Source organism: Lycorma delicatula, chromosome 3 (assembly GCF_047948215.1).
Source record: "Lycorma delicatula isolate Av1 chromosome 3, ASM4794821v1, whole genome shotgun sequence".
Taxonomy (NCBI): domain Eukaryota; kingdom Metazoa; phylum Arthropoda; class Insecta; order Hemiptera; family Fulgoridae; genus Lycorma; species Lycorma delicatula.
In genome coordinates, this window is record NC_134457.1 from 121,315,458 (window position 1) to 121,331,164 (window position 15,707).

General features: G+C 29.0%; 1 protein-coding gene across 1 annotated transcript in view; it reads left to right on the forward strand.

The window, feature by feature from the left end:
• Dscam4 (Down syndrome cell adhesion molecule 4) overlaps nucleotides 1-15,424 on the forward strand; it is a 123,873-nt gene extending 108,449 nt beyond the window's left edge. Inside the window, exons 34-36 of the mRNA XM_075359200.1 lie at nucleotides 6,299-6,460; nucleotides 11,304-11,478; nucleotides 15,131-15,424. Of these exons, the coding sequence (XP_075215315.1) occupies nucleotides 6,299-6,460; nucleotides 11,304-11,478; nucleotides 15,131-15,308 (515 nt within the window). The 3' untranslated portion in view covers nucleotides 15,309-15,424. The remainder of the gene's footprint in view (nucleotides 1-6,298; nucleotides 6,461-11,303; nucleotides 11,479-15,130) is intronic.
• Nucleotides 15,425-15,707: the final 283 nt, after the last annotated feature.

Sequence of the window (15,707 nt, forward strand, 5' to 3'; positions counted from 1 at the left end):
CTGTTGTAAGTAAAATATGAAGATGCCTTATATTGTATCCAACTTAAATTGAACATTATAATGTACTTAAGAATTAACTAAAAATTCTTGGATGATATGATACACAATGAAAAGTAGTAATTTGTAAGTATAGATTAGTTTCAAATGTTGGGCTTTCACGGCAGAAAGAAATAAAAAAAGTAATATTACAAAAACATACTACAGAATCTTTTTGGCAGTTCAATATTTTTGTTGTGAAGTAGAATCAATGTGTCTCACGAGGCTGCATTAGTGATTTCATGTTTCTCATATATTCTGTTTAGTTTACTGTTCTGTAGCATTGCTTTTGAGTTACAAAGAAACAGTTATCCCCAATAGTTGTTGAAATAAGGAAGAAAGATAGAAAATACTTAAAATCTAAAATTAAATGGCCATTTTTATTATAAAACAACAGATTTTACATAATCATGAAATTTTTATGTCTTCTGATGTTAGTCCTCTGCACCCCAGCAATCTAATCTAAGAAATAATAAACAATTTTCAAAGATGGCTGATCACCTAATTCACTGATGTTTGTAAAACAGAGAAGTACATAATGTTAGAGTTATATATGAAACCAAACACTTAACATCATTTATAAACAAATTGATGGAACAGCAATGGGTAACCCCTACTGGTTTTCTAGCTAACCTTTTCATGAGTAACTGAGAAATGGAAGCTAAAAGAAAATTTTATTGTTCCCATGACTTTAGTCAAATTACATGGAATAATAAAATTACTGGTTAAAATATAAAATTGTTTTCTCATTACATGGAAAATGTTTAAAAAAGTCCAAATTAATAGAAATATAAAATTTACTTATAAATCTGAGATTAAACAGTTGATCATTTTTAGGCTGGAAACTCATCGCAAAAAATTTATTTTATTTAAGATAGAAGTTATTTCAATGATTTTACTAGAGAAACCATAGAAAGCATCCAAAATAGTCAACAAAAAAATTAGCAATACAGCAAAATAATATTACTTCAGGGTAATAGGGAAGAAGATTCAGAGAAAGCATTAGCAAAAATTACATATTCTACTCCTCACAGCAGAAAGGTAAAAATATTTTTATAAATTACAAGTTGAAATTAAACCCATTCAAAGAGTGCACATCTATTAATTGATTTGTAAAGTCAGTAATTGCAATTTAGTGTATGCAAGTTGAAAACTAGATTGGAAGCTAGAATATTGGAGCATTTGCCTCATTATAAATATAGAAGAGCTAAGAAATCAGTCACAGCCCAACATTGTAGGAAGCTGATTAAAAATTAGTTTATTAGAAACAAAAGGTTTAATAAATAAACATGCTGTTAATAAATAACAGTAATTTGGTGTTTCAGGAACTTACTCTATCAGTGATGCAAACACCATTGATGATTAGCAACATAAGAAACCAATATTTAATAACCATTTTAAATTTATTAAAATGTCTTTATGAAAGTTTCTATTAAAACAGTAACAGTAAACAATTACTCTCTTTTCAATGTATTTTATGGGAAGAAATCTATTTTATTGGTTAATGGTTCATTCAATCTCCATCATTGAGATTAATTTTTAATTTATTCAGCACTATACAAGGTGTGTGAGAAAAGTAATGAGACTGACTTTTTACTTACCAAAGTTTTTATTTTTTTCAAACAACAATATTATCCTCTTCAAAGTAGTTCCCTTGGGCAGCTTTATAGCTGCCCAAGGGAACTACTTTGAACTACTTCGCTGGTTTATACCAGCGAAGTTGTTGTTCCCACTCCTAGTAGCAGTGCTGGAAGGCTTCAACTGGTAGGGCTTTTAACTGGTCGGTCACAGCCTTTTGAATGTTCTCCAGAGTTCCAAAATGACATCCTTTAAAGACATGTTTCAATTTCAGCAAAAGGAAAAAGTCGCAAGGACTCAAATCAGGTGAATAGGGGGGTTGAGGAACTGTAGGAATGTGTTTTGAGGTCAAAAATTCCTTGATGGAAATGGACATGTGACACAGGGCATTGTCATGATGAAGCATCCACTTGTCTGCAATGCCTGGTCTCATGCAAATCACTCTTTTCCTGAGCCTTTCAAGGACACCTGTGTAAAACACTTGGTTAAAAGTTTGTCCTGGAGGAACAAATTCTTTATGCACGATACCCCTACTGTCAAAAAAGCAAATCAGCATGGTTTTGATCTTTGATTTGCTCATTCGACATTTTTTCGGTCGAGGAGATGACAGAGTGTGCCACTCTTTGCTTTGTCGCTTTGTTTCAGGATCGTAGCAAATATCCAGGATTTATCAGCTGTGATCACACGATTGATGAATTCTTGGTCATTGTCAATCCTCTCAAGATCAATGCACACGTTTCTTCGATTGACCTTGTGTTCCGTTGTGAGGTTTTTCGGCACAAATTTTGCACAAACCTTACACATGTCCAAATCATCTGTCAAAATTGATGTACGGTGGAAGTGTTTAAATTTAGCTGTTCACTCATCCTTATTGTTAAACGATCAGTCTGATCTCTCAGTCTGATCTTTCAACGTTTTTGTTAGATTTTGAAGTTGAAGGTCTCCCTGAACGAGGTTGATCTTCAACGTGTTCTCAGCCTTCCAAAAATGATTTGTGCCAGCGGAAAACTTGTACTCTTGATAAGCAATGTTCGCCATAGGCCTGTTTCAACTTTTCAAAGGTCACACTCACAGATTCGCCAAGTTTAACACAAAACTTGATTACACAACTTTGCTCTAAATTCCGATGCTCCATTTTAGTAACACACTACAATAACACAACTTCACTGATGGCGCTGTCAAAAATATTGTGTTGGCTGAACGGAGTTGAAACTCGTACTGAGCATGTGGAAGGGATGAACAAACTGGTCTAGCACAGATCAGTAGACACAGCGTTGCCAGATTGCTCGCAGTGTTACCAATCTCATTACTTTTCTCACACACCTCATATATGAGGCACATATCAGATCATGGTCAGCAGTCTGGTTGGAGATTTCAGTGGTTTATACAGTCTTTAAGTTAAATTTTACGCTTTTGATTAGAATTGACCGAGTTGTTATTTATTCCTTCTTTTTTTTCATCAGTTATTTGTATTTTTTACTTTTATTCTATTAACACTGTTAGAAATACTTGTTTGGTAGTGTTTTCTAAGCATAGTTTATTTTATAATTAATATTTACATCATATCTTCATTATAATCTTTTTAATTTATTTTTTTTTTTTATACATTATTTCCTCAGCGTCTACAGATGATGATTATATAAAAATCACTTAGTTTTAGATTTTTAATAAAAATTTTTGTGTACGGTTTTTGGTTGTTTTTGTATTCCTATTTACTTTTGAGACAGCATAAAACTGGAGTGTAAGCAGTATTCTTTTTTTAATTCTGCAAATGCCATTAAAAAAACAATCAGTTGTACAAAAATGTTCTTTTGTATGTAAGCAATGCAATGAAATGGACAAAGAGCTAATCCACAAAATTAGAAAAGGTGAAATTAATGATGAAATTATTTTTTAGTTGTAAATAACAATACTAATATGATTATATTATGGAAATCTATGCCAATAAGCTATTAATTTTTTCTCTCATACTGTTAACAGAATATTACTACAGCGTTAATAAAAGAATTTTTATTTTAATACCATTATCTAAAAAAAATGTAAATGTTTTAATTTAAACGCATTTGAAATATTTGATGTATATTTTATTAAAGTCAGTGTAGCTGTTCGAAAGTTTCAGATCTAAAAAATATAACAGACAAATTACCAACCACCTTCTGGAATAGTTAGGTGAAATGAACATTTTATTTAAGATAGATGATGCTAAATATTAAAAAAAAATATCACCCACTTACATTCCTTTAGTCATCCAAGTTTATTTACTCTCATTTTGAATAAATTTAATGAAAAATTTACGTAAAATTATCCTAGCTATCATTCACCTAAACATCAAATTATTTTAAAACAGACACTTCTTTTTCATTATCCAAATCATATTCAGGAATCAATAAAAAAAACACAAAACAAAAAAAAGAATTATCATACTGATCAGTAATCTATATAGGGTATAAAAGAACCTGTCCTGACTGACTGACTGATTCATCAACACCCAGCAAAAATTACTGAAGATAAATTGATGAAAATTTGTATACATCTTCTTCTTAAGTACACACTAAAAAAGGAAAAAATTCCAAATTTAAAGGGTTAAAATGGAGTAACAATGAAATCTAATATTTTTTTTTAATTTCTCAGTAACGAAGACATCAACTTGATTTTTGATGTCTAATCTTCACGTGAGTAGCTAAAAATTAATTTCTAGATTTTTGAAATTCCAAGTTTAAAGGTTTAAAATGGATTTTGAATTTTTTTTAAATCTAACTATTTTTTTTTTCAATTTCCTGATAAAAAATGAAGATATCAACGTGATTTTTGGTGTGTGTAATCCCCATGCAAATATATAACCAATTTCTAGATTTTTTGAAATTCAATCTTGAAAGGGGTGAAGAAAAGTAAAAAAAAAAATTGAATAATGCTTGCAAATTTTCCCCATTTACACTATACTAAACAAGATAAACCATTTTTAGTTGTTTTTTAACTTTGATTTTTTAAGGGGTGCGACATTGTACAGCACAGCAGCTCAACCAATGCAGCCTTTGCCACTGTTACTGTATGTATGATGCAAATGGCTGCATCTGCCTTCAGTTACTTGACTAAAACACATAAAATAAAAGTAAAAAGAAAAATGAGAAATGAAATACGATCGTACTTCATTTCTCATTTTTTTCTTTTTACTTCCTAGTGTGTTATCAGGTAATGATAAGAACCAAGCAAAATACATTTTTACCTGTACAAAGTATGGGTAACCAGTTATAATTAACGTTTTTAAATGGAGGCTGACTGTTTTGAATCCCACATTCTTAGATCACTAAAAGTTAAGGCCTGTAGTGACCAAAATGTTGCTGTGAAGAAATTATATTTCACTGAGGTAATATAATTTACTCTGTAAATTAATATATAATATATTAATATAATATATTACAGGTATATAATATATTACGGTAATATAATATATTACAGTGTATAATACACTGAGGTATTATATTGCACTAGTAGTTTTTTATAAATTAAACAGACCTTAATTTTTATTTATTATATTATTCTAACAAGCCTTAGTTTAATGAATACAGAGTGGTCCTGGGGGCAGAGCCCCCTGGCTAGACAGGAAGGACAAGTGAAGCGAGCTCTGACCGGCTAACCAACCCCTGACCGTGACAGGAAATACAAGAAACCCGCATTTCCACATATAGCATGGGCTACCCGAAACAGGTCTGCTAGTTGTATATAATAAGACACCATTTATCACCTGCAAAGTATCAGTCAGAATTAAGTTAAAATAAAAGTAAGTTGGTAACTAGTCAGTGAAAAAATGTTGCAAAGAAACTAATCTGAACTTGTCTATTGTAATTGCTTCTATGGCCATACTAAGAAAGAGTTTTATAAAATATATGTAAGGTATATTGATTGTTACATGAGAAAATGTGTAGTGTAACTAAGTTATTTTACAGTCTGTTGTGTAAAACATTTTCATCATTGAATCTCAGAGTTTTTCTCTTATTAAGTTTTATTTTATTTTATATAGATTAATAGAAGTTGTACATTATTAATATTATATTTAAAAGTGTTACATTGAAAAAAACTGGCTTCGGGTGATATGTTTCCCTACACTGATAGCTGAGAAAGGTTAATGTTAGCAGTAACTTACTGATTGAAGAGCAGTCACTTGTTTGAAGAGTAGCATGAGTTCACTTTCTTATTTGATATAAAAAAAGCTGTAAAAAAGATCAAACAAATAATGATGTATAAAAACAGTGATGTAAAAAAGATCATAAATTAGTTTTTATTTACTCTGTATCGTATGTTAACTGGGCAGTGTTGTAGAATGTCCTCATAATTCTTTTTTGTGTAAATATGTTTTTGAAAATAAATTAATAAAATATGCTGTTCTGGGTCCTTACTTGTACATAAATTTATTATATTACATTAAAAAGGTTTTAGTTTAATTTTTAGGAATATAATTGTAACAAGCATACAATTCATATTCTTAGTAACTTAGCTGGCATATAACTCAAAAAAAATGTTCAAATTGATAATAATCGTATTTATTTGAATTAAAAGCATAGATGTTCCTTCTAAGAGAGATCTCAAATATTGTTTCATATTGAAGATATTTTGGGGATCGCAAAAGTGTAAATGTGAGGAGGGAAATTTGTCAGGAAGACTCTTCCTAGTTATGGGGATGTTTCAGAGTCGGACAACTTGGGAAGCACTGACTCTGAGGTAAAGAAGATTTTAACTCTACACCTACCTATTTCAGAGTACGATACACTTGGGAGCGACAGTGAAGGAGAAGGACAACCAGGATCTACAAGTCAGGAACTGGTTTCTTTCAGGCATCGCATCGGAAGAGGTGAGATGTACTTCCATCTTAAACGATTAAGAAATCAGGTAAAACAAAATTACCAGGTAGCTCGTTTTTTTTTTTAGTTAGCATGTTCATGTGATACATCTTACATAATACAAGTTCAACTTTTTTTTAAAATAATATGAACATTAAACATATTTTTTTTACTGTAAGCATTCATATCATTTTAACAGTGATCCTTCATTTTTCAGATTTTTTATTTGTAGCCTGTTTTTATAGCTTTAACAATAGCTATGCTTTGGCTTTTGCAGAAAGTCAAATTATTAAATTTATAATGTTTAAAATTAATTTAATGCAAATGCTTATTTTGATGTCATTTTTCTGATCCTCATTATTCCACTAAATTTTTAAATGGTTAAACTTATTTTGAATAAATTCTCAGTGGACTTGAACTGAACCATGCTATCTGATACTAACTTTGTTAAATGTTACAGTTATAGATCTTGTTTATAATTTTTTTTAATAAATTTCTTTTATGAGAATAGTTATTACTTATTTGGTATTTGTCAACCAAAACTCTTTATAAACAGATTAAATAATTAATCTATAATGAAACATATTTTTTCATAATTCTTTAAGGCCTATTTCACAAGGCCTAGTGTAACATCTTACACTCACTTACTTTCGTATGTACCAACAGAACATTAGTGCAGTCCAACTTAATTATGATATGACTAATCAGGAAATTCTTTGAGAAATAAAGTACTTAAGATAACATTAAATTTCCCATTATCTGGGAACAGGTTAACCCAGTGTGCAACTTCAGAGGGCCAAAAGTAAGTATTTTGTTTTATGATATTTAAAGAAACATCTAGGCAGTTAAAATTACTTAATGGAAAATTTTAATATATTGTATATTATTTAATAAAAATATTGGCAAAAATACAAGTTAAATTGTTTAAAAATTAGCTCAATGAAGCCTTATTAATAAGGCAGTAACATAGAATCATGCGACATTCATCATTTTATACTCAATAATGCAGATTTTTTGGAGGACTAGCAAAACATATGTAAAAACATAAATATTACTAGACTATAATTGACCAATTAACAAAAGGTTTTTGATGAAAAGAGTAAAGAACCTTATTAATAATTTTTAAAAAAGCTTAATTTAACCTTTTTACATGTCAAAAGTTTTTTCAAACAATAGTGTGTGGCCTACAACTTTATTAAAACTGTAACATCAGTTTAACTTCATTTATTATTACATTTTTTGTTTTTATTTTTTTAAATTAATTTTCATCTCTACTTTATTTGGAAGTCTTTTTCATTAATTTACCTTCTACGCATGAAGAGGTTTTTAAATAACTTCACGTTATTCAATATGAAATATTGCTGTTTATCTATGATCATGGATTGCTTCATTGTATTTTAAAGGCAAGGATTGTACATAAATAACAGTTTCATACTTGTTCAAACTTGGAAAAGTTAATTAAACTTTTTTTTTTGATAAAAAAAGACTGACAAAATTATTTATTTCTTATTCTAATAGCACTTTTCTAGATTTAAAGATTTTTTTTATAGATTAGAATATGGTGAGGCACCCCCAAACAAAACAATTTCATATTTAATATGTGACAATGAGATGATGATAAACATTCAATCTGTAATTTTTCTTAAGTACTACAATTTATTTTTTACACATAAATAATTTTTTTTTTTCTATGTTTATCATGGACAACTTTATTCCATGAAAATATTTATTAACGGTAACCCTTAAACATTTACTGCTAACATTTTCATGTAGTTTATTGTTATTGATTTGTATGTCCACTTTGAGTACATATTTATTAAATATATTTGACTGATTGATAAAAATCATTTTTGATTTGATTAATATTCATCTGTTTTCTACTCAGATATACAAGGGCTCTCCAGAAAGTAACTTATGTTTTGGTTGTAAAAAAAAGGCTGTTGAAAAAAAATTGATTACATAAAATTTGAAAATATATCCATAAACTGCTTTCTGTATAGTCTCCAAATAAATTGAGACACTTGTCAGATCTGTGGACGACTGTATTCCTACATGAAAACTTTTGCTGACTGGTTTTTCAGCCACTCATTGACACCTTCCCTAGAGCCCCTGTGTCATCAAAGCACTTAGTTATCAGCGAATGATGTATATAATCAATTCATTGTCATCTTCCATCATATAAACCCATCAACTGATTGATATAGATAAAAAATATAATGGGACCTAACAAGGAAATATATAACATCAGTAACATAGTAAGAAATTTTGAAAACCATCATATGATTTCACCTTTTAACACTTATTTCTTTAACTTCAAAACATTTTTATCTAAAAAGACTCAAACCAGTAAAGTGCAAAATCTATATTCTTAGCTATATTCTATCTATATTCTTACTTTCTCTCTCTCTGTTAGAATCAAAATTTATTTTTCAAAAATGCAATAGCATAAAAAGTGTATATTATAATATGATCATTTAATTTTTTAATTAATAAAAGCTGAAAATACTGAACCAAATTTTTCTTCATGGGTAAAACTTTATATTTTCTAGAAAAGAAACCAATGCAAACTTAGTAAATTTTCCTTTGCAAAACATTCTCTAAAAAAGATATTTACTAAATTTAACTGGCTGGGTTTAGTTTCCTGATTAATCTCATCATAACAAAATCAGCTGATTTTCGAGTTGAGATTTTTAAGGTTCAAGTCCTTGTAAAGGCAGTTGCTTTTGTATGTATTTGAATTCTAGACTATGGATACCGGTGTTCTTTTTGGTGGTCGGGGTTCAATTAACCACATGTCTCAGGAGTGGTCATCCTGACCACAAAACTCTTAGTCAACAAGATCAACATGTGTGTCAACCATAACTTTAAAAGTTGACAACACTGACTGGTCTGATATCCAAATAGTTTGTCCTTGTTATGAATTGGTCTAATTTTTTATAATTTTTCTTTATTGAGAAATTTCACTCATGAATTCAACCATTTTCGAAAAAGAAAGAGGTTTCACTAGGGACCTATTAATTTATAACCTTTAATTCTAATTCATTGATGCCTACTAAAACTCTCAAGTTTTGTATTTTTTGTGTTTGTATTTCAATATTAGTTTCAGTATTATAATTAATTCTTCTTCATCTGTTTGTGAAGGATGTAGTTTCTTCTTTTTACTTTTAATGCTTAATCAGGGAGTATGAGTCTTTTATTGATATTGTTGATTAACTGTATACTGTTATATTTTTAAAACTACTTATTAATAGTTAATAAATTCTATCAGTCTGCTAAATTTTTTCTGGTTTTTTATATATTATATTTATCTCCTCATATACTAAATATGAATTGATTCTAATTTCAGTGTTAATGCTTCCAACCTGCACTATGTGCTATTCAATTATTTTTTTTAAGTCTGCAGCTATTTTGACTTTGATGAATCATTTATCTAGTTTATACTTTTTCTAATATATTGAATACCTTTATTCCAATTGAAAGCTTTCGCAAACTCATTCCTAAATTTCTACCTTTTGGCTAGTGTTTTTTGTTAATCCAGTACCCCTGGTTGTGTTTTTAAGTTTTTTTTTTTTAATTATGGTCTTAATTCCATGCAATTAGAGTACAATAAATAAATACCAACAAAATAAATTCAGGATCAAATGGAATATAGTTGTCCTGTACTTTTATCATAATTAGTTAATTTTATTTTGCTTTTTACGTTTTTTAATAAGGCAACTAAAAAAATTAAATAATGTTTATGGATAAATTTAACTGCTACAGTTTTTAATCATTTAAAAAATGCTCTTGTAAATATTGCATTATATGTGATCAATCTCTTAATGTGAAAGGGACTTTCCCAAATATGATGGGATTCAGTCCTTAAGTCTATTTAGTTAGACATTAAAAGAATTAATTCTACTAGAAATTATATCTTCAATTACAATATTTTTTCCATAATTATAAAAAATTTAATTTTTAATTTTGTTCAAAATATTTCTCTTAGCACTTTGTACCTCAATAGAAATTTGAGCTCCTTGGTCATAAGCAAGATGTTAAGTAGCTTAATCAGAGGGAATCCCTGTATAGGTTGGTTATTGTATTTTCTTTCCTCTACCAATCCTTTATCATTATTCTTTAGATAGATACCAAATGAATTGTATCACAGTGAGGCAGCTGCTTCATCACCAGGGACTGATGGAGTAGCAGCTCTTTCCATGTTACTACCTGAAAATTATGTTTATTTTTTTATCTATACAAAAGCCATCTATTAGATTTGAATTTCTTAATGGCTAGAGCCAACTCCAACTAAAATCTAACTCTCATAACCTTTTATCAAAGACTCTTTGTTTCAAGGGTTAAGCACAATCTTTTGAATAGTTATTGATGATTTTTAAACTTCCAGTTAGTATTGTAGTTTTACTTTTATACAAATTATTATGTTGGAAAAGGTAGGTTTGGCAAAGATATATATGAAATTTATATTCTTTTTGTTTATTTGTATGAAAGTACAAAAAATGATTTTAATATTAAACACTTATTCATACACACAACCATCTGTTTCAGGAACAATTTAGTGGTCTTTCAATTATCTTGGAACTAAAGTTATCTCAGCAAAAGAAATTGATTATTTAAGTAAAAACATTAATCCAGTTTTAAGACTGAATATGCCAAATCTATTTTTTTTAAATTAATTTTTTATAAAAACAGATCAAAATCATCTAACGGCATTAAGAAATAATATATCCTTGCTTTTTGTAAATGTTACAGTAGTTTATTTAAGTTTTATAATTATAGTTAATTATTGTAAGTATTATAAGTAGTTTATGACAAAATTAATCTTATTTTTCACTATTTTCTATTTGTTAATAATAGACGTGAGTAAAGGAGGCGGTGAAGAGTCTAGTTCGTCATCAGAAACATCACCAGGTGGTGCTAGAAATAAGTTTCCTCCATCAAGAAAAAGTAAAAGTAAAGGACAGACTGTTAATAAAAGACCAGTTAAAAGTAGTAGTGGTTATTCTAGTCATACAGAAGAAACTACATTTAGGTATATAGCTTCAATTTATTACACAATAAAACAAGTAAAATTCAGTTACATTAAAATAATTATTTTCAAAATACTGAAATATTCTCTTTCAATGGACCTTCTGATAATTTTACAGTAGAACTATCAGCATATCAGTTGGCAGAAAAAAGTACTGTGACATTTGGCACAGTACTAGGCCGACTGAAAACATTGTCAGTTTAATATAGATGATATATATAACCAAAAATACATACAATGCTATTTAATTAAAACTAGTCTAGTATCGCAATTAATATTGTTATTTTAAAGTACTTTAAATAATTATTTTTTCTACTCACTTTATTGCTCTAACTTGTAAATTCTGTAGTGATTGGTAGATTCTAAAGAGCTCATTAAGTAAAATATACACTGCAATAAATATTTCTATAACAACCACTTCTAGAACATAATTACAAGTGATGTGTGACATGTGATTCTTGACAACTCAATGATTAGAATAGATCAAAAATATGTAAATGAAATTCTTAGAATTGCATGTTTTGTTTACAGCACTTCATAAATAGCACATTAGTCATATATGACTTTACTAATATTAGTTGCTATACAACAGGAAGTAGGCCTAGATCACAACATCAATTTATAATTTAGAATAAAACTCAATAATTACATACACTACAGCAAGTTTATGAAACCTGTTTTTTATATATTACCATAACACAAAAAACATAGAAAATGACAATGATTTTAGTTTGCTTGTGACAGAGGCAAATGCGTACAAAATGCTATTACATAGGCTATCAGTCCCTGTGCCAACATATGTGCCAGTACAGCTAAGTAATTCCACTGAAGAATATGCTACTGATTTTTTAGCTCTAAAAGGTAGTGAAAGAAAAATTCCACTATTTTTGAAAGTAAGTTGTTTAAAATTTAATAATTTTTTTTAATCTCATTTTATCTGTTCATATTATTAAAAAAATAGAAAATATTTTTTTTTTAAAATCAATTGCTAAGACAAATATTTTTTATAAATAATATTATTAATCCAATATATTATTAATAATATCCATCATATATTATATCTCATCAAAGTTTAGAAATCTCAGCTGATGCACAAGGTGGGAAGGATTGCCGGACCAGTGAGCAACTTTTTTCTTGCTACCTATAATACATTCTCACCCCAGTTAAAACTATGTACATCAACTTATTTATACTTTCTAAACTTTGACAAGAAATAATAATATAAGTTTTAATCAAAAAGTAACAAAAACTTTTGAACTGCACATGCAGTCATCTTATCGATTGAGTTGTCTTTTTTTCTGCATATTGGTAGTAATGTCAGTGAAGTATGTGTTAATTTTCCATCAGCTACAAAATTTAATTTGTGTCATGAAAGTTTGCATTAAAAGTGAAATTAAGTGCAGCAAAGTGTTTAAAATGTTAAAGAAGGCCTTTGGCGATGATGCTATCTCACAACCACGAGTTTATGATTAGAACAAATGTTTTCAGGAAGGCTGAAAAGAAATAGAAGATGATGTCTGGGTGTCATAGCACATCAGTCATTGATGAAAATGTCAAAAAAGTTAGAGATTATGCTTGCTAATCACAGAATCACCATTAGAGAGGTTGGCAAACAAATAGGAATCTTATGTGGCTCATGCGATTCAATTTTTACTAATATTTTGAACATGAAATAAGTAGCAGACAAAATTTGTTCCAAAACTGTTAAATTTTTAACAAAAACAGCATAGCATAACCACTGCTGAACAAATGCTTACTGACGCCACTGATGACTCAGACTTACTCAAGCATCATAAGTGGTAACAATTTTTAGGTATATGGCTACAACATCAAGATGGTGAAGTCTCAATTGTCCCTATGGAAGTTTTCTGAGGACCCAAGACCAAAAAAAGCACTTTAAGTCCAGTCAGATGTGAAGGTCCTTCTAACCGTTTTTTTTGACTACAATAGAATAGTTCATCACAAATTCCTACCACAAGATTGTACAATGAACAAAGAGTACTACCTAGAAATTTTAAGCAATTTACATGAGAGTATCCAGAGAAAATGACTCAAACCTTCAAGAGACAACTGATTGATTTATGTACAATATACATACTGGCGCACACCACTTTACTTAACCATCAGTCTTGGTGAAACACCATTGTGGTGCTGCAACCACCCTATTCTCCAGACATGGCTTCCTGTGACTTTTTCTTATTTCCCAAGTCTAAAAGGACAATCAAGAGACATTGTTTTTCAACAATAGATGAGATAAAGGCGAAATGCAAGCTGAGGTCAAGGCAATACCCAAAGAGCATTTCTTCAAACTTGAAGCTACTTTGGCATAAGTGAATAATATCATGGAGGAACTACTTTGAGTGGGATTACCATTGAAGATTGAATAAATGCTTTCAGAGAAAATTAAAAATTCTTATTTTTTTACAATTAATAATTCAATATGATCTAAGAATCAAAAGAAAAAAAAATTTATAAATTTTAAAATTAAGTTCAGTATAGTATTTGGTGTTTCATTTTGATAATTTTTTTAAAATATTTACTTCATAAATAAATTTTCTTTTAAAATTAATTTACTTAAGTTAATTGTTTACAGTTATATTTTTTTCTTTTAAAAAAATACTTTTTTTAGTGTGCTATTACTTTTTCAGAGCAATCACATGATATATGTAAGCAGTTAATAATTATTTTTATATAACAAGTACAAAAATATATAGGTTAAACTTTTCCATCCCAAGGTTTTACAGATTTATAAAATTATCAATGCTTTAAAAGAAACATTGAAAGCATGCTCTCCCAATCATATTTGATTAAATCTGTGAGACTCATTTAAAAACTGATTTCGAGTTCACTGTTGAAAACAACTGATTGTAATAGCAATGAGTATAATCTCATTCCATGTCCATCTGATATGCAGATGTTACTCATGCTCACTCCATTATTCACTCAGTTCACTGCTAAACTAATAATAAACACGAAACCTCTCTTTATTGCTCCCACCAATTATGAGGGACACAGTGTTTTTTTGTATATGGAAGTACAAATAACTCATGGAACCTGGAATCACATTACTCAGTATATACACTCAAATTCTATTTATCTCTAATACTGAAGAAGCTTTAGAGGTCACTCTAAACGAATGGTTCACCTTTCTCATGTAGGGTACGTCTTTGGCTTGACAATGAACAACTTTAAACTGCTCAGAAGGCAGTTTAAAGTTGTTCACCAGTTCAAATAGAGATTTTCAATCATTCTAGTACAACTCAGATTAGGTCCTATATGATTAGCTTTTCATAAAGATGAAATTCTAGCTATCTAATTTTTTGAAGCCAATGAAGACCTTACACGAACAGGTTTTTTTTAAGAGTATAGGTTTAATTGAGAGGAAAACCTCAAAAGACCATAATCAAGATGGATCTTTGGCTTGAATTGAAACCAGGATTTTCAGTTTAGCAATTTGAGATGCCTTTAATATATCTATATATTTTTTTAGTTTTATTATCTTTTATTTATTTTAAAAAGTAATCATTTGCTTTATTTTAATTTTTTTTTTATTTTTACCAGTCTGTCACAAATCAGTACTTAATAAACTTTTATAATACATTGTAGTTTAATATTTAATATCTTTTAAAGAGATTAATTTAAGTCGTTTGATTAGTTTCAGCGATAGAATTCATCCACCATCACGATTCTCAGATTCACGATCACATTCTCGGGAATTAAGTGAAGCTGAATGCGATATGAGCAAATTGGGGGTACGAAGATCATCAAGAAGTAGTATTGGAACGCCATCATCACGAATAACCCGGGAAACTTCCTTTCAAATTGATGTTTAACTGTGCCTTTGCAACCCCTTTCCAAGAGGCTGTCTGTTAATTGTTCTAGAATCAAAACAATATCTTATTGTGTATTTTACAATTCTTTACAGAATTAGCATTGAGCAAATATTTAATAATCATGGAAGTTGCCAGGCATTAGCATTAAAAATGATTATAAATGTTGTAATAATATTATCGCCTGAGTATTGTTTATATAAGTATTATGGTATAAACATTTTGTATATTTTAATTATTTTGAAACAATATTAACATTTTGTATAGTAAACGGATTTATCTAAAGTAATTTTTCACTTTTTATATTTATGTAAGTCCACTATGAGTATGAGAAACTTTTAGGAATTAAAACTCAAAATTGTTATATAGGTTTGTTGAGTGTTTAAACTACAGATGTAAGAA